The sequence below is a fragment of the Seriola dumerili genome, unplaced genomic scaffold (assembly GCF_002260705.1).
Source record: "Seriola dumerili isolate Sdu_G_001 unplaced genomic scaffold, Sdu_1.0 BDQW01000321.1, whole genome shotgun sequence".
NCBI lineage: Eukaryota > Metazoa > Chordata > Actinopteri > Carangiformes > Carangidae > Seriola > Seriola dumerili.
This window is the reverse complement of record NW_019174576.1, coordinates 695,317-715,096: the sequence shown is the minus strand read 5'-3', so window position 1 is coordinate 715,096 and position 19,780 is coordinate 695,317. Positions and strand designations below refer to the sequence as shown.

Genomic DNA, 19,780 nt, shown 5'->3' with positions numbered 1-19,780 from the left:
TCTTATGCCATCACTGCAGCTCAGAATAACAAGAGGCATAGAGGCAATAACATGACGATAATTGGAAATAAAAAGTAACCCCCCCCTATGTTGTCTTTTTATTAGAAAAATAAAATCACACACAGTTCAATATTCTCCTCCTCTATCCTTTGGCAGCAGAAACCGTCTGACATTACTTGGAATTTTTCTAATCATAACACAGCTTGTTCTTCATCAGACAAAAAAAACACAACATACTTTCTTTATAGTAAATGCCCTTATAACAATTCCTGCAGTTATTAATAGTATATCTTCAGCCTTATTTTCATATTTTGAAATTATTACTAGTGTTTCTAGAGCATCTTATTATAGTCTAGTTGTGTGTGTTGTTTACTAGTGTAAACTGGTGCAACATCTTTCCTCTGTCACTATAACAAAGTTCATCTGCAAGTATCGCCATTGCATCTCCCATCATACTTAGTACTTCACTCCCGTTTCTGATGATGTTCACATTAACAACTCTTGCACAAGAACTTGCTCACATTAACAACTCTTTCACATGAACTTGCTCATAGCCGGATACTTAAACCCAGGCTTAACGAAGCCAGTTGGGCTCTGTGAAGCCAAATAACTCCAACTCTAGACTAAGTTGAATACCATTTGTGGCACAAGCGTGATAGCACAGAGATGATCCAAGTAAAAAAAAGCACAGTAAATAGAATATACATGTATTCAGCATGAAGAAGACAGACCGGAAGTAAACAACAACAAAAACACGCTAGCCCGCGGCGGGACAAACTTAACCATCAGGAGAGAAACCAGCAAGCACAGACAAACAGTGTATTTGACTTACTTGTTTGATGTTAAAGTGAGTTCTTCTGTCTCTCATGAAGGCGATGTATCCATATAATGTCCCACTGAACTTGTTGCTGTGTTGGTCATTTTGGTTGACAGAACTTCTCATCTTCTTACTCCTTCGCAGGTGCTAGCATGTTAGCTAATTAGCATTAGCAACACTGGAAAACTACCCCGCTGTTAGCTAACTCTGAAGGAGTTACTTCAATTACATTATTTTAACTTTCTATCTTTTATTTCTGGGGCCTATAGGTGTCACAAATTGCTTCAGAGTTTCTTTTTCAACACTTCTTCCATTTGGCGGCGACATGACAGTGACCACATCAGATTATCTTAATTATTTTTCGGTTGAGCTGCAACGTCCGTGAACGACGGAGTGATAGAGATGAGTGAACAAATTTCCGCCATTAGTCAGCCGAATGCCACGTGACCGAGATGGAGTTTCCCCATTGGCTGATGCTCTCTCAGGAATGATTTGGCGCAAACTGTTTTTATTATGGGGCGTTTACAGCTCGCAGTGTTGCCATTTCGGCACATTGGCTAGATTTAGAGACGTTTATTTTCCAAAAAAAAGCACCTAGCCTCAAATCTGGCGACTTTACTATATACTATGACAGGATATTTTGACTGAAACCTGTTCGCCTGTCATTGCAGGCTTTTATCTTCTGTGGTTGCATTTGGCTAATGGATCATGTGTGTGTGTGTGGTAAAAAGGCAGGCATTCGATTTACTTCATCTCATACATTCATTATTTGTCTCTATCCAATTACAAGCCGGAAAATACTTTATAATACACAGAATAAATATCGTACATAGCCATTGTTAATTGCTATTTTGTATGTTCAAGTTCTTCATTGATTTGGTACAGCCACTGAGGTTGAGATGTCCCGTAGCCAGGACAACCAAAAATTTCATTAGTGGATTACCTTAATGACCTCTCCTCTAGCACCACCCTCAGGCTGTCATGCAAACCTTTTACCATTTTCAGTGAGAGCAGCTGAGATCCACTGTTCATGTCTGAACATGATCATGCCACAGCTTTACCACTTGTGATTTTTGGTGAGTTATATTCTATGAGTAAACAAGTCACTTTGCTCTCGACAGAAAACACACAGGGATGCACAACAAAGATTTTCAATTTTTATTGACTTTTTGGACAATTTCTTTTCCAGTGTCATCCATAACCGTTCACTTCAATGGTATTTGCATAAACTTTCATTCAATACTAGGAGGATATAAACCAAGGTAGGCTGATGCAAGATGTTGAATTAGCAGCTAGCAAGCTAAATCTGCACACATCGAGCAAAATTAAACTAGTTACTACATCTGGGGGGGGAGAAATGTTCCGAGAGCGTTCAGAGGAACATTAACACACCCTTCCAGTTGTCCATTAAAAATGCACCTTGACATCATCTCTACCTGGTTTGTATCTTTCTAGTTGTAAGGCTGATAAAAAAGGGCCATTGCTATTTAACAGAACAATCTGCATAGCAACTGGAAGACAAAGGGACTGGACACTGACCCAATACAGAGGATGAGGAACACAGGACATCACTAAACAGATAGTTGGCACAGGATGGTCTGCTGTTTTGCTCACAAACACAGTCATTTTCTTTTGTAGAGTGATTTACTTTTGAATGTCAAAAAAAGTTCATTCAACAGTTAGTGTGAGGTTTGATACGTTGGAGCTCTAGGCCTAGTGTTGTAAGAAGTTTAGTTCTGGCATGATCTCCAAGCATCTGGCAGTTTGAGTAGGTGCCATTCTGCAGTGGCTGACGCCGCCCGCCACCCCGCCCCCTCCCGTAGTACAGTTTACCAATTCATAAGGCTACAAGGTACGTGCCACTACTTGACCATATTCACAGAAGCACAGTTACAAGCAAATGGAGAGATGTGACAGAGGACGACCACTACAGTGTGCTTGAAGGCTAACGACTGACAAGTTTCACTCAGCTACATGAGTAAAGCAGGAGGGGGAGGGGGGGGAGGTTACTGAAACAGCTGGCCCCTCGTTGGTCAGGAATCATGTCACCAGCAGTAATTCAATCCCTTTTCCCCACCCTGCAAAGGCAACTAAGATAAGGGCAGCTCAAAAAAAACTGATGTCTGGCCACCACTGAATTTGGTATAACAGTTCAAACCACGATGAAATGTCAGGTCTAATTAACATTTAAATGTCAGTCTTTTACAGACTGTAAAGACTTAACCGCAACATCTGTCGTCACATTTCTTTTTCTTTTTTCTTTTTTTTAAGCATGAGACAGTATTACTTAACGCAGATACAAAGCTCACAAGTCAATTACAGTACCTGAAAGCACTTTTAGACTGATGAATCTGCAAAGGCAGACCAGGACAAGTTGACAGAGAAGGATGACACTCTCAGAACTGAAGACTTTCAGGGTCAGCGGTCAGTCCAGGTCAAGAGGGGGACAATGGCGGGGAAGATTGTGTCCGGTTAAGTTCAGGCCCATCTGTAGCAGCACGGCTTAGAAACGCTTGGGTCCCCAGGGAGAGGTCTTGGTCGCCACTGGGGCTCCAAAGCTGGGGAAATCTTCAGAGCTGGTCATGTCAGGGGCCTAATAGTAGGGGGAAAAAAAAGGGATTAAGAAAAGGGAGGTGTGACCAATTTTAATTTTTATACAGTACCAGACTTGTGGGGAGACGCTCACCTTCTCATTGCCAGTGGTCCAGGGAGCCTCCCTCACCACAAAGCCTTTGGATGGGCCACGATGTTCTTCCATGGCGGCAGCGCTGCCCCCAGAAGGCCTCATGTAAGCCATCTTTGCCTCATTCTCCACAACATCTGCCATCTGAAAAAAGAAGGCGAAGTTTCTCAGTGCCAATCAGAAAAAATGGTTAACATTACAGGCATTTCTGATATTATCTAATGCAAAAGATCATCTGCGGTCATGCACAGTAAACACTTACGTATTCCTCTTCCAGGTTAAGGAGGTGGTCGATGGCTTCATCCACAAGCTCAGGGCGACCTGTGACTGTCACAAGGTTCGGGTCTGCAGCTCCACTCTGGGGAAACCTGAGATCAACCTAAAAAAAAAAACAAACACTGGATGTATTATATCAAAAAGTGACAATGACAACACAAAAAAGGGAATCAACATGAAGTGGAGCGCCAAGAGATCTGTCTATGCTGCTCTCTCTCAGGTATCCTCCACCTACAGCATCACCTGATCCCGTCACACTGAGCTGGGTCATCAGGGTCTAACTTTGCTTTCCACCTTGAAGAAGCCTGTTGCTAAGCTTGCTCGTGTTTGGCTGTTAAAGTAGAGCTTTAATGGGATTACAAGAGTCTCAATCCCCCACCTCCTCCAAACCAGCCCACCCCTGAGGGCAACACCTCCCAGGCCCAGGCCAAAGTCAGAGCCACCACCATCATCATCTTGTATGCGAGTAGCAGGGTGTGAATATGTATGTGATTGGATGCAATGTGAGCATTTTTGCTTTGATGGATTCAATACAAAAAAAAAAAAAAAAACAGGTTGTTCACAATAGAAAAGGTGAGAAAAGAAAGCAGATACTATCATTTTGCATATTCATCACAATATTGAAGAAGAAGAAGAAGAAGAAGAAGAAGAAGAAGAAGAAGAAGAAGAAGAATGCAGGTGGTAAAAACCTCAGTGACAAAGACCTGAAACTATCCGAATAGCCAAAATAGCACAAGAGGTAAGTGGGGAAAAACATTTTGTGGCTTGAATAAACCACCATGCAACAGGGAGTTAATTTGTCTCACATTTATAGTTTGTCTTGTTTGTTTCTGATATTTCTGCTTATATTAACCTTAGATTTCCTGGTGGTACAAAAAATACTGCGTATTAAAGCATCTGTTTAAGTCCTAATCTGTGGTGGCCTCAGTATACCTGCTTGCAGGTATAGTTATAGTCAATTGATTGCAAAAAAAAAAAAGAAAAAAAAAAAAGGTTAATTCCTTTTATGTTACAAACTAATAAAGATCCCTTTATGTGCCAAGTAGAGAGGTGATTCCCCAGATAAGAATGTGCCAACAAGCTATTAGTGTAAACTCAGTGATGACAAAGCTTCCGGCTTTTCAATTCTTTGTTGCTTTAAAAACACTGAAGCGAATGTTTCCCGTCCCCCAGTATTCTCACCTTAAACTCATCCATGATCTTGCGGATGCCTTTGCCGCGGGCTCCAATAATGCGGGCGTGGACCCTGCTGTCCAGGGTGATATCCTCAGAGATCATCTCCTCCAGCTCATCCACGATAGCCTTGATGGCATCTCGTGCAGCTATGGCTTTGTGCTCATACCCTGTAATAGTAATCTGATCCTGTGGAGAAATAGCAGCCACTGAACATCAACACCAACCTTGTAGCAGAAAAAAAACTATTATTCTACCATGGAGTCAATTTACTGATGATGAGCACATGGACAAAATAGTAACCAACTTAAAATATTTATAATGAGAATCAGTATTTCCATGAAGCCTTTGACATGTAGTGAACTGGTAACTTAGCACCACCTGCTGTGCTGATGTAGTACACTGTGGTCACATTTTTTGCCTGCATCATTTTTTGATTAGGAATTAAAAAGGAAAAGTTGTCTGTGTGAGAAAACACAGAAGAAATGCTGTACCTGGTTTTCATCATTCTTCTCTGGGAACTGGATGTTGACGTCATGCTCAGTGCGGATGTTTGTAATAATGGCACCCTTGCGGCCGATGATTTTGGGGTGATACTTGGGGTCCACAGTGATGGTCAGCTTGAAGCTCCTGAGTGCCTGCAGAGGATTTAAAAAGGGAAACAATGCTCTGGATTAGAATTCTGTTAAGTTTGACACCTGATTCTTTTCTACGTCTGCGGGAACTGGTGATCACCTAACATGGGAGAAGTTAATAATTAACTTCTTTCCTCCTCCAGTGTTATCATAATCTTAAGAGATAACTGCTCCATGTGAATCATAAACTCTTCAAAATATCACGTGAAGTGTGCGAGTACTTCACACAACACTAACCCGATCCTCTTGCTCGGCCTGCAGCTCTTTGACGCGCTCCAAGAGGCCCTCTTTGGCGCGATCGAGGTGATTGGCCAAGCCAGTGATGGAGATTTTGTCAGACTGCTGCTCAGGTGCAGGCACTTGAATATTAACCTGTAGGCAGACAGTGATGTTGTAATTTATAAGCAAACTGATCTGAAATGTTCTGCATCTCTGTGTCGACACAAAAAAATCTACAACACACACCTCAAATTCATCCATCATCTTGCGAATTCCACTTCCTTTCTGTCCAATGATGTATCGATGAAGCTCAAAAGGCACTTCCACCTCAATAGTAACAGGAACCAAGGCCTAAGGAAAGAAGACGCTTTAGTGAACAAGGCGGCAATTATAAGAAATCAAACAAATTTCTCTGGATGAATACCGACCTTCAGTGCTTCCACGGCAGCTTCGCACCGCTCTTTGCGGCCAGAGAGCACAATCACGTCACACTTTTTGGGTGCGTTTGGATCGACAGGCTCCTTCACTTCTCCGTTAGCCTCTCCATTCTCCTGAATAGGAGCCTCTGCAGGAGGTGCTGCTAAAAAAAAAATAAATAAAAAATAAAAAAATAAAAAAAAGTGAAGCCCACAAGGTTTGTTGAGGAAAACTTTTAATTCAAGGACTCCATAAGAAGAGTGTTCACACTGATCGTACCTTTACCTTGTGGATCCTCACGTTCTGGGAACTTAATCTGTACATTGTGATCCCTTGTGATCTGCTGGATCCGTGAGCCTTTGGGACCCATGATAGAACGGTGGAACTTCTGAGGAATCACACACTCGATGGTCACTTGAGCATCCTGGAAAAAGAAAAAAAACAAAAAAAAAAAAAAAACAGAAGGTAAATAAGTTATATCCCCAACAGAGGAAGAATAAAAAACCCCCACAAACTATCAAGAATATCTTAGCAAAACAAAACTGTATCTACTAACCAAATCCTCAACAATCTCCTGCATGCGCTTCTTGGCTGCCTCCACACATTCTTTGGCTCCTTTGAGGGTGACCTTTTCACTCTGAGAACCCGTGCGAGGGAAGCTCACCATTACGCCACCATACTCATCGGCGAGGTCCCTAAGGACTTGGCCACGGCGAGCCACAAAGTAGCGATGGTGCTTGGGGTCAATGCTCATATTATCCTCAATGACATTGTCCTATTAAAAAAGGAAAACAACAACAAAAATGAAATGGTAGAAATGCAGATGACGTAGGGGAACCAACATCTTGGTTTAGCTTATCCTGGTATGCTCATCACTTCATTGGAGCCTTACCAGACCCCTGATGAGTTCCTCCAGCTCCTTCTGGGCCTCCCGCACTGCTTCTTCAGTGCCAACCACAGTGATGAGCTCCTGGTCTTTGTCCTCTGCGGTGGGGAAGATGATCCTGGCCCCGGTGCTGTCACGAACCTTACGGATGTTTCCACCACCTTTCCCGATCAGGAACTTGTGGTATTCTGGCTTTGCACGCAGCTCAGCCGTGTGGCTCTTTGTTTGCTGAAAAAATAAAAATAAAAAATTTTATCAAATGAAGTCGACAACAAGACACTCATAACAAGTCAAAACATGTTCGTATTAACTTCAAAGTTTACAACAGATGAAAAATCCCATCATGCTCAGCTCAAAAGAACCAATTCAAAAAGTTTTAATGGATGAGTGAGTGAGAAAACTACAGCAGCCAAAAGAAACTAGCTTTGCACAAGAGGCTGTTTTTGTTCTTACTGCTGAAAGAAGTTCAGCACAGAAGCAGCTCTTTGCCCCCGACCGACCTTCCCTCTATGCCTCTATGCCCCCATCCAATTGCTGCCAGTTTAGCGAGGTCAGCAGAAGTTCAGCTTTTTTTTTTTTTTTTTTTTTTTTTTTTTTTTTATTAGACATTCATACAAACCTTCTCCTCTGCCAAGCCAAGCAGTTGCTGCTTGGCTTTCTCCACCTCCTCTACGGGGCCTCGGATGGTGACCTTATCAATCCCTGAGCCCTCAGTGGGGAAGTGGATGTGAACGCCGCCACACTCCTCCATGATTGAGCGCACCAAACGGCCCTTCGACCCAATCAAAGAGTTGTGCAGCTTGGAGGGAATGGAAACCTCTATCTCTGTGATGTTTGCCTGGAAACAATGAGACATTACTTAGCCATATGTGTTAGATTGGGAGATTTGGACCCATATGCCAAAGCATCAGAGAGACTAAGCTCTCGGGGGTGGGGGTGGGGGTGGGGGAGTGGGGGGGTTTGCTTACCAGCTCCTTCTGAATTGCCAAGATGCGATTCCGTGCAGCCTCACAGTTTGCCTTCTTCCCAGTGATGACGATCATCTCTGAGTTGCTGTTCTCAGCAGGCAGGTCAATTTTTGTGTTGGTTTCCTCCCGAATCTAAAAAAGGAAAAGGAAGTAATTGTCAAAAAAAATTTAAAAATTTAAAAAAAAAATCAAACCTTGACAGATTAACAGCCTCATTCAAATGCAGAGATGATTTTAAATATACACAATACCTTTTTGATGTTTGATCCTCCTTTTCCAATTATGTTTCTGTGGAACTGCTTGAAGATGGGGACTGAGACAGAGAAGCTGTTCTCCACCTGACGAAAGGAATTACTGACGGTTAACACTCGACTATCACTTTAATTTGGCATCCATAACTACTGCATTCAAATGTTTCAACACAGCAACCTAACAATAGCAAAGGAAAGACAAACAAAATGCTCTTTACCATTTCAGCCACTATCTTCTGCATGAACTTTGAGCATTTCTCCACTTCAGTTCTTGGGCCCCTAAGTTGAACGATGTCACTTTTCTGTGCTGGGTCGGGGAAATTGATGATGACCTGCAACACAGATTGGTTGGTTATACAAGTTATACATTTAATAGGTTCAGTACAGACAAATCAACAGCATGTGCCAACCAATATTAACAGTTCCTGACTCACCTCTGGGAATTTGTCCCGCACTTCTTTTATCTTCTCCCCTTTTTGGCCAATGATGGCTCGGTGAAAACGCTGTTCAATGATCAAGTCCTTTGTACGCTCGTTCTCCTGCAAGAGACGGTGTATTTAGCAATGGCACATCTGGGTCTAATTAGCAGCACATTGCCTGTGAAACCAAGCTTGTACCAACCATGCGTGACGCAAGCTCAAGCAGCTCCTTCTTGGCTTCCTGTACACCCTGGGGATCCCCCTCGATACGAATCAGGTTGCTTTTCTCATTGTCAGGGGGAATGCGGACAGTCACCTTGTGCAGCTCTTTGATGCGGTTGACTGTAAAATAAGTCAGTAAATACGTGGTTTAAAGAAGTATGCCGATACAGCTTTTGTTGCACGGCGCACGGGTCAGTGCACCAGCCTTGTGATAGCAACACTGTACTTACTGTTAACGCCTCCTTTTCCGATCAGATGTCGGTGGAATTTGGGATCCACGCTGATCTCTGCATAGTCCATACGGCTAACCTGTTACACAAAAACAAGAAAATATCACATAGCCCTGACATTAGAAATGCCATTTTGACTGACAAATTAAGATTCATTAGTCATAATTGAATGGGTAACTCAATACTGACCAAATCTGTTACAATGGCTTCAATCTGGCTCTGCACCATCTGCACGTCTTTGGTGGGACCCTCCAGGGTGATCTTATCTTCTCCCTCAGTGAACTCAATGTGCACCTGTATGCCAAACAAAGGGGGGGGGTTATGAAGTGAAACTGATAAACAAGAAAAGAGAAACAAGAAACAAGAAACAAGAAGGGAGATTTTAAAAGGACTATAATTACAGAATCCATCATTCTACAGACCTTGGGCATTTGTTGGGTAATCTTGGCCAAGTTCTGGCCCTTCTTGCCAATAATGAAACGATGAAGCCAAGAAGAAGCTGAGACCGAGGAAACAGTGTAGCTGTTTGCCTGCAAAAGGAAACATATGCCTTTGGTTACATCTCATTTTTTAAAAACAATTATCTGCGTCAGTGGTCGTTAGTAGATTTTTTTTTTTTTTTTTTTTTTTTACCTTGGCATAAACTTCAGTGAGAGCCTGACCCAGACGGTCCGGCTCGCCACGAAGGATGACAGTTTCTGAGCTGCTGTCAGAAGGTGGGATTTCAACTGACACGCCAGTTCTATCCAGGATCTCCTGTAAGGTGTTTCCCTTGGGGCCAATCACATACTTATGCTGAGACTTCTTCACCTCCACTGCAATAGTGGTGGCATTCTTCTTCTGCAATAGAAAGAACAGTGGACCAGGGACTTACTGTATGTAGCATTCAACATTAGAAAAAGCAGTGTAAAGATTCAGCGTTTACCAGTGTGATCTGTATCAACACATATACACACAATAATTTCCCAAAATGTTAGCGCACCTTGTCTTCATAAACCTTCTTGATCATAGTCACAGCAAGGGCCACCTGCTCCTTTTCCCCAGTGATGACAATCTCCGTCTTGTTCACACTTGGAGGGGGAACATTGATGCGGGCACCGGTCTCCTGCATCATCTCTCCTACCAGCTTATTGTAGGCACCGGTGATGAATGGGTGGTACACCTTGTCAATGTTCACTCTCTCCACAGCACGCTTGTCCTAAAGAGTAGCAGAGAGAGAGAGAGAGAGAGAGAGAGAGGGCAGAGAAGACATTTAAAAAGAAAAAGAAAACTAAAAACTTAAATGAAGGAGCTGTGTGTCTGAGAGGCTGCGTTACCTGCTCAGCAGAGATCAACAGGATTTCATGCTTTGCCTTCTCCAGGCCCTCCTTGGTACCAGAGATCTTGATCTGGTTGCTGGGGTCGTCAGGTCGTGGGATCTGGATTTTGGTGGCAGTCTTGAGCTCTAGCTCCTGAAGCTTCTCCCCATTTTTACCGATGACAAAACGATGGTGCTCCTTGGGAATAGCGACAGTAGCTGAGGCCTGTTGGGGTTGTAATGTACAGTTTGCGTTATTGTCTTTTAACTTTAAATACTCACGCCATCCATGTCATACACTTTTCATTAACAAAAATGGATCTCTTCACCTGAGTCTGCAGTCGGGACACAATCTCCTTACGGGCCTTCATCACAGCATCCAGCTTTCCGGAAACCATGATGGAGAGACCCTGATCTTTTGCCAAGGAGAGTTCCAGGTGGGCTCCGGTCTTGTGCATGATGTCCACACAGACCTTCGCTTGGTCTCCTTCCCCAAACTGGTTGATGTCCTTGTACTTGCGCTCTTCTAGCGGCACATGGAAAACCTAGTAAATGTGGAAAAACAATTTTTATTTTGAACTGATGTGTCAAAAAGTTGTTTATTTGCAACCACTCCTGAACTAAAAACCAGGAAGACATTTATTTTCATGCACACAATATGTGCACAAATTAAAAGCGTAAAAACATAAGTGAATGGGTTCTATAAGAAACAGAAAACACAAGTATGCGAGGAGAAGGTCATTGACCTCGAAGGGTAAACTGGAAGGCTTATTGTCCCCACATTATTTTATTCAGGTTAGCTCAATGTCGCGATGGGAAATTTCAACATCTCAGTGGTTCTCTAAGGAAAGTACAATAAATACAATCAAGATTGGCAATAAAGACAGTCAATGACACTATGTTAATTATGAATCTTTTTTGTATATTGCAAATTTCACAGTGTCATTCATCGCAAACAAATGAATTCAGCATAAAACCAGTAAAAGTTATTTGTTATAAAGCAGAAACAAATAGCTTTAAAAAAGTTAAAAGGTTAAAAAAAAACAAAAAAAAACAAAATAAAATACAAAATTTAAATCCTTAATTGTTAAATTAATTAAGTGTTCTTAAATGCAGGAAACTTGTGACACCTCATCACAGGGTATTGCCTTAGTGTGAGTGTAGGTGTTTCATTAGAGGGAGATTTAGAGACCTGAAAAAGTGAATACATCCAAGATTTAACAAGGGAAAAAAAGCAATAAAGATAAATAAATAAATAATAAAAACAAATCTTTTAAAGAGGACCTGTGGGTGGGATTTAGTGGCATCTAGCAGTGAGGTTGCAGATTGCAACCAGCTGAATACCCCTTCCCTCACAAGCATGTAAGAGACCCTACAGAGGTAATGTAAAAACACTTAAGGCCCTCTCTAGAGCCAGTGTTTGGTTTGTCCATCCTGGGCTACTGTAGAATCTGTACCGTAGAAGAGGATCCGCTCCCAACGTAGATATGAATGGCTAAGCTAAAGAAAGCAATAACTCTTAGGTGATTATACACTAATTAAACATAATTATGAATATTATAAATCCTACACACTGTAGTGTACTCCAGTGGTTCCCGAATTGATGATTAAAAAGGACCAGAGTCACCAGTAACATGTCACACTATAGTAAGACACATGTTTTGTTGTGCTTTAAGAAAAGCCCAGAGTAACATGTCATAGCAGAAAAGCAGCATAGGTGTAATTAATAACATTAACAGAGACTGCATGACATTTAGTGGTGTCAGTTCCAGGGCCACGGTGTTGTGCTCTCTGACGTGGTTTACAGGCACATTTCATTTAAATGATCCGTCGTTAATGTTATTAGTTGTGCCTGTGATTTTCCTGCTATTAAAAGTCAAAAAGTCTGCAGTCAGGCATCTAGCTGGAGATTTGCTCACTAGGCACATTGTAACACTTTAATTACCCCCCCCCCCCGATTAGTGCTCTGCTCACACCTTTTATATACTTTTGAATAAATCTATACATCTGCAGTTTGGTCGTCGTACATAAACCCCAGTATTGCTCTGGCCACCTGAGCATCAGTCATAATAAATGAAAACACCTGTGTGTGTATATAACGAGCATTATGTCACCATTGAACACCAGCAGGGAGAAATCAATCACAAGAGAATCACAATCGCAAAACCAAAGCAAAATTATTATCTTATTCTTTTATTTTTTTTATTTTTTTTTTAAATATAAAGAAAAGTTGACAAAACACAATCGCTACTGGTCTGTGTTTCCATTGAGTTATGTTATGCAAATAAAGCAGGGTTTTTCCCCTCGTGTGATATCATTCGAGACGAGCGAAATATTTCTGTCTGAAAAAAATTTTTTTTTTCCTCTTCAAAATTCACGTTTCCATCACTCGTTTCTGTTCACGATTTCAAATTGCGCATTAAGCAAGTCAATGGAAAAAGCACCTACAGACAGCGACAGTAATATCAGTGGCTCCATATTATAGTGTAATATTTAAGACACATTGCAATTTGTCTGCAGGGTAGGGTTTAGTTTTGTTTTTTTTATAAGTGGAAAACATATTTCCTGCTCTTACTATGACTCTCTCCACCTACATATATTCAGCAGAACATGTTAAAGGTACATTATGTTCTCTGAGAGACAGTGAAAGGCCTCATGGGACATGTAGGAGACCACTAACTTAACTAGAAGGATGCCGATTTCTTGGGACAGCACGAGAAAACGAATTTAAAAAGACCAAACACAATCTGGTTCACACAATAACTACCAACCTTTTTAGTTCACATGTGGTTTGAACATTTAAAAACAAAAGTTATACCTGGGTGATAATAGAAGACTTGAGAGGACGGATCTTGGATGTCCAGGCATTCACAGTTTCCTGGGTCCCCTCAGGTGAGGCCGCCTTCTCAGGCAGAGGTGGGAAGGCTTCCTTGTAGGTAGGAAGGGCATCCTCTTCCTCTCCAGCGCTGGGTCCTGCCACAGCAGCTGAATGCAGACAAAACAGAGATGAGTCCACTTCTGACTCTGTGCATTTGCATTTTACAAATCAAGCAGAGCTGTAAAGCACTCACCACCACTCTGCTCTGGCAAGAGCCCACTGCGGTGCTCATTGAAGCTTTCCTGCGTAAGTACAGCGACTGAGCTCATGGTCAAAATCCCACGTTAACACAGAGTCCGAGTGTGCCACTGAAAGCAAAGTTTGCCAAAAGAACATAACATTTAAAAAACACTTTTCTCAATCAGCTTCTTACTATGAATGATGAGGTTCACACAGTTTCATGCCAAAGTTACAAGAGTTCTGCTTTGGTGTTTTTGTCCTTGTTTTTCTTCATTAAAAATAAATGAAGAAATAAAATCTCATCAAACCACATCATCCCAACAAAGCTGCTTAGCCAAGTTTTAGTTCAGTTTAGGATTACTAAACTCTCATTAAATAATACCTACAGGTGTATTTTTCTGAACTTTGACTGTGATTGTTCTGTATTTGGTTGTAAAAATATTTCTGGTACTTTATTGTTGCCAAAGTACAGCCAGTTTGTTTGTGTTTTTTTTCTTAGTACAGACTTGCACTTCTTAAATATAGCCAGTTAGTATTTACCATGAGTATATGTTCTGCACATCAGCACCGCCGGTGGCAGGAGTTTCAAATCTGGCATTTGAGATCTGATCACTCACACAACATTCAGAGGTGGCCCGAGTGGCCTGAAAATATGGCCACATTCTTTTAGCAGTGTGTACACAAATATGTCCTCTGACGTCAGCTGATGTCCTTTGTGTAAGTATACATACTTATTGACAGATAAATACAATCCATAGAAATCACGTAAGCTGGCTTTGGGACATGACGGGTGCGTCATAACATCTTAGCCGATTCCAGGGAACACGGAGGTGCAGTGCTGCCTCCCGCTGGTTGACAACGGACTTGGTCTTTGCAAAAGGTATGCATGCATGATGTACGTGTTTATGCAGCAGAGAAGTGAGAGCCAATCACAGGTGCTCACTTGAAACACATATGCAGACGCATGTTAAGGCCCGGTGTGAACAGGGCCTTTTTGCATACATGATAGTTTAAACTAGAAAAACAAAGCACTTGTTTGAATGGTTTCTCCTCTGGAGTGTCACATGCACAGGTTTAGCATGGTACACAAGGTTATCATAGCTGGACTTTGGGATTTTCACCATTATCTAATCTACTTTTATCACAAGAAGCCATGTCTCTCACAGAATAATCACACTTCTTGTCACATTACCACATCAGTACTGTGTTAATGTGTGCAGAGACTGAGTGGTGAGTAAAGAGATCATGCCTGAGCACCACAAAGAAAACACAGGTGGGGGCAGGGCTACAGCTGCACTACATTTTGTCTTTCTAGAAGAAATCAACTTCTGTTCAACCCTCTTGGTCCAGTGCTATTCTAAGAATTGCAGCCAGGTGAGTAGCCTCCAAGGTTAAGAGGATTTTACCCCACTGACCCCTTTGTATGTCCACACTGCTTAGGATTAAAGCAAAAATCCACCAACAGAAAACTAAAATACATCATCTGGTATCTTTGAACCAAATCGTTCTTTCCAAGAAGGACACCACAAAGGCAATCCTCTAATCTATGACACATATAGATGTGTGTGTATAATAGATATATATATATATTATTATTATTTTTTTTTTTTAGAAACCTTACAGCTAAATTAATGCCCCGACAAGAGCTGGATTCCACTTCACTATCAATCTAGAAACGCAATATATCTTCCAGAGTCACTGCTCTGCTTTCTGGCTGGTAGAGAAACAAATTCTGGCCAACAACAGAAGAGGAATGTGAATTGTTTTAGGGCCGATCTTGCCCCTGAGCATGTCTGAAATTTATCTGAAAGCATGAAGAGACAACACCCAGATGTCATGGAAAACTAGTTGATGTTAAGCATAGAGCAAGCAAATGAAGTTTCACCACAAGTTTCAATCAGGTGTTAGTTAGTTTAGCAGGCCATTCCCACTACACATTACAGAAAACACTTGTCAGGCTTTATAACTTTAACGCTGCTCTGCCCAGCCCTTATTACCATTTGCAGGCATTGTTGACAATGTAAGTCTGAAAATGCTCTTCATTTAATCATAGCATCTTCACAAACAACATGTTTATCAAAGCGTAAGCAATGCGCTGTTGTTATGACGCTACATATTTGTCCACAGTCTTCAGTTTTTATATGGATTTCATTCATTGTGACAACGTGGACAATTCTGTGGCAAGAGAAGGTGCATAAGACACCAAAGTCCTCCATGATGATGACAGCTAAAGCTAAAAAGGTTAACAGACTAGGTTACATGTTTGCTTTATTTAAAGTGACAATAGACAATGTTTTTGTATTAACTTATCCTTATGAAGTAAATGTTGACTGCACAATGTAATGGCTATTGAATGACACCATCAGCATTTAGACTGGTTCCTTATAAGCGCCACTTTTACTATGCAATTCTGTCTGCCACCGGGCACAAAATTTTGCAGAAAAATTAAGGCTCAGTTTACGGCACAAAGGAAGTAGGCAGCAACTGCACAACAAAAACAGAAAGGACAGTTCTTTGGTTTTCCCTGGGAGCCATCAGTAGCTTACCCCAGGTAGCGAAAACAGCCCTGTTGTCGGAGGAGGCAAAGAAGCCATGGTCAGACTGGGACAGATATGCTATTCACATACACGCCAATGTGGCGGCCCACCAGGCTTTGCCCCGGTAGTCTCTATGGCCTGTCCGACTATGGAGAGAGCACCGAGACTTGAGGGTTCAGTTGGTATTATTTAATACTAGACCAGTATGTGACAAAACCTGCCTACCTAGCACTGAGATCTGGTTTCTTACAGTTGTTTCTTGCTTTGGACAGCAGCCAGGCTGATGCTAATACGACTGCTAGCAGCTAGAAATACATGATTCATCGTCCACTTGAAAATCCAAACAAATAACGTATTTTGACCGTTCTAAAACGAGCAGTGCTGAAACGCACTCCATTCTTCTTTGAGACAGCGGGGTCAACGATGATAACATTTAGAAACGCTAGGAAAAACTTGTCTATGCCACTTTAACAGGTTACATTAAATTCATCATGTCAGTTTCAGCCATAAAAAAGTTGCAACACACTTAAACAGAGAATTGCAGTTTTTCAGTGTGATGTCCCAAGGCTATTTTGAATTTTTATTTTTTTCTCCAGAATAGACCATGTGTATTCAGAGACTGCTGTGGGTGGGGTGGGCAGAATCACACTTCGGACAAACAACATGCTACTACACGTTTAAGACTTGATTAGTTACTTTACAGCCACTATTACAGCAGATGTAAAAACTTACCAGCTAAATGGTCAGTTACCAGATAATCCGTCCTGTAAAGATGCAAGTTCCCGTCAGCCTGCCAGCTTTTGCCTGAAAAACACAAAGAAAAGGATCATTTTAAGGAAATAACCTGTATGGTATCTTAGTCTCAAAGATAAAAGTCATGAATAATTATGAAGACATCGCTTCAGAAACTTTATAGATAGGATAATACAGGTTTATGAATGCACAAACAAGAAAACTGCATCCTCAAAAATATACTCTTACTTATACTATAAATTATATTATCTGTACAATCACATTCAAGCAATTTCCTCCATTTATAAACATATAATCACTTCACAATATTGTGTATGTGTACTGCATGAGCCATGTATCATGCCCCTTTAACTCAAACCACTAATGACACAAAAAACACTTAGTCATCGAATGAAATGCAGACAGACTGCAAATACAAAGTTAAACTTCACTCTGAATGTGAAATACAAGCAGCCGTTGCTGAGGCTTAAACTGGGTATTTTTGATAGTCATGGTTTTAGGAAGATCAAGAAGAAAAACACTGCCACACTGCCAAAGTGCTGCCACCTCAGACAGCCGAAACAATCTGGAAAATTAAGATGCGTTCAGATAAAGTTGATGCCAAGGAGCACATCACTGAACTCCAGTAGAGTAAAGGTGCCACTTGAGCTCGCTCTCCTTGACAAGCATCTGGCTTCTATAATTGGACACTGTCTTGTCATACAAGACGACAGACCTGGCAATTAATGAAGCAGCTTTGGGTGGACCAGTTAAATGGGCTGTTGCGTTCTTGTGCAGAGGCCAACAAAATTACTCAGTGAATGTTTTTTTATTATCGGGTGAGATTATTCAAGCCTCTATAATTTGATATGGCATGGTTGTTTATGTAAGTAAGTCATCTGGATTCATTTCACTAGTTTACCACTGGCATCATCAATTTACTCTCACTCCAGGATGTTCACAAGTTTCCAGTAAGGTGTGCAAACTCTCCCCCATTAAGTGTTTATAAACCCCCACATTATTTGGTATGGGGCATATAATCTGTTGTGCCTCTTTTATTGCTTATTTACTATTTATAAATGAGGATCTAAAGAAGATCATTACTAGCTCCTTAAGCAACTGGTAACACATTGCATCTTTCTACACCAGCAGCATTCAGTTAAATAAAGAGTAAATTCATGGTTTGAAATTAAACGTGTCAACTACAATTCACTAATACTGAATTTGTTTTGCTTGAACTACCACGTCATGGGTGTAGATGTGCGTTTCAACTGGTGACGAAAAACATTAGTCACGAGCTCCATTCTCAGAGAAACCCCAACCACAATCAGACTTAAACCAACGTAACCTGATTTAAAACAAAAAAACATTAAGCGTCATATTATCTAAACCTTAGAGATCATTCGTATTAATGAACTGCTAACAAGACTGGCTCGTCAAGGTAGTTAAATGTGCATTAATGTTACCGTCAACATGTCAACCCCCGAGCCTATGTAAAGTTATACCTAAATCCCAGATTAAGGATTTAAGTAGCTAGTTAGTGTCAGTGCTAGCTAACACGATATCAAGTTAACTAGCTGACAGTTGCCAACGACACACTACAGTTCATGCTAGCTGCCGTCATGCTGGCTAACGTTGATCAGCCATAAAAATGTGCTGAGATCGAGACAAACTACAGTCATTTTAACTATTAGAAATAATAAGATAACGCCGAGTGTTTAGCATGTGTATGTGCCCCTTAGTATTAGTGGGATCTTCAGCTGTAAAATCACTGTAGCATGGATTACTAGCTCCGAACACCTAGCTAGTTAGCAAACTTGCTAAAAACTTTGACTGTGGTGTGTGCGACTGTGACACGTAGCTCCTCGGCTAATAGGTAGCTTGGCTCACTCAAACAGACCTACACACAACTTCAAGCTGTACCCTAGCCAGCTAATGACATTAAGCTAGTGGGCTGAAAACTAAAACCTTGGAATAACTCCGCCGTACTCATAGACAGCGGTCGTGGCGTTTTTCTGTATATTAGCCAACACTAACAGGCTTGTAAAAAAAAAAGTACAAGTTGAACTGTAGCCTTAGCTAGCGGGCTAATGTTAGCTTACATTACAGTTTGTTCTACTAGCTCGCTAAGTCCACGTAGGCATACAGCTGAGCAGGGGAGAAATGACACGGAGTCAGGCCAGAACATACTGTAACGTTCAAGGTTCACCGACAAACTGTCCCCCCAACAAGTACCACTCTGTCATGTACGTGAAATGCAGAAGTCGTATGCTATGGGAATATAGTCCCGATCAGTAGGAAACAGTAAAGTACTTACTTATTTTATGTTCTCGTCTGCCCTGAAGGTGCAGAAGCTGAGATGAAATTCCACTGGCGAGAAGGTGGGATTGAAGCCTGACGGATATATACCAGGGCCGCCCACCAATCATATCCTCCAACGTCACGTCAAAGAGTCCGATTACAAATAACTTATTTTCATTTCCGAGAGTGACAGACACTTCTATAAGTTGTTAAGTTTTATTGCCTTGCGTATGAAAAACATTTCAGATGTAAAAAAAAACGTGATTAATGTTGTATACACTAGACACTTATTGAGTCTTCTAAAATCACATCTAGAGGAAAATATGCATGTACAAAAACAATACCAACTATGGTGGCAAAATTCAGGTTTAATTTATTATTAATCACATCAATATGGGATAATGTCTCAGTGTGTTTGCAGGCTTTTGTGAGATTTGATAAAGGATGAGTCCATGCCACCTCTCCTCCAATGCAATCCACTATAAGGTTATGAATCAAGTCATGAATACCAGAGAACAAAATACACATGCCAAACAATCCTGCAGCAATAAATACTGTCTCTCTACAACAACCTCAGAGAGGATAGAGTCTCACATGTTAGCCACTCCTCAGCTGGTTGTTAATAGATACACAGCACAAGGTCGTGGGGGTCCACAGTT

At 41.3% G+C, this 19,780-nt stretch overlaps 1 protein-coding gene across 4 annotated transcripts; it reads right to left on the bottom strand.

The window, feature by feature from the left end:
- Positions 1–1,960: 1,960 nt before the first annotated feature.
- hdlbp (high density lipoprotein binding protein) lies at positions 1,961–19,206 on the bottom strand. Of its 4 annotated transcripts, none has more exons than XM_022759412.1 (28): positions 19,138–19,206; positions 16,821–16,892; positions 13,565–13,679; positions 13,312–13,478; positions 10,823–11,038; positions 10,513–10,719; positions 10,179–10,394; positions 9,830–10,036; positions 9,619–9,726; positions 9,386–9,490; positions 9,197–9,275; positions 8,947–9,086; positions 8,760–8,864; positions 8,544–8,657; positions 8,326–8,412; positions 8,075–8,206; positions 7,726–7,944; positions 7,113–7,334; positions 6,777–6,995; positions 6,500–6,644; positions 6,232–6,383; positions 6,050–6,154; positions 5,822–5,956; positions 5,444–5,587; positions 4,959–5,138; positions 3,763–3,879; positions 3,504–3,644; positions 1,961–3,410 (listed from the first exon to the last, which is right to left on the bottom strand). In XM_022759412.1, the coding sequence occupies exons 3-28, from the start codon at positions 13,638–13,640 to the stop codon at positions 3,321–3,323; spliced, it is 3,828 nt and encodes a 1,275-aa protein (XP_022615133.1). In that variant the 5' UTR covers positions 13,641–13,679; positions 16,821–16,892; positions 19,138–19,206; the 3' UTR covers positions 1,961–3,320. The 4 variants fall into 4 exon arrangements, with proteins under 4 accessions (XP_022615133.1, XP_022615134.1, XP_022615135.1 ...); XM_022759413.1 differs by having other exon boundaries at positions 6,232–6,380; XM_022759414.1 differs by having other exon boundaries at positions 6,506–6,644.
- Between the last annotated feature and the right edge of the window lie 574 nt (positions 19,207–19,780).

What these genes read in the sequence shown, in the direction of transcription:
- hdlbp (XM_022759412.1), bottom strand. Translation starts at nt 13,640, where the DNA reads ATGAGCTCAGTCGCTGTACTTACGCAGGAAAGCTTCAATGAGCACCGC. An exon ending in TCACTGAAGTTTATGCCAAG is followed by an intron (nt 9,727 to 9,829) that starts GTAAAAAAAAAA and finishes TTCCTTTTGCAG; the next exon opens with GCAAACAGCTACACTGTTTC. An exon ending in TTACCCAACAAATGCCCAAG is followed by an intron (nt 9,491 to 9,618) that starts GTCTGTAGAATG and finishes TTTGGCATACAG; the next exon opens with GTGCACATTGAGTTCACTGA.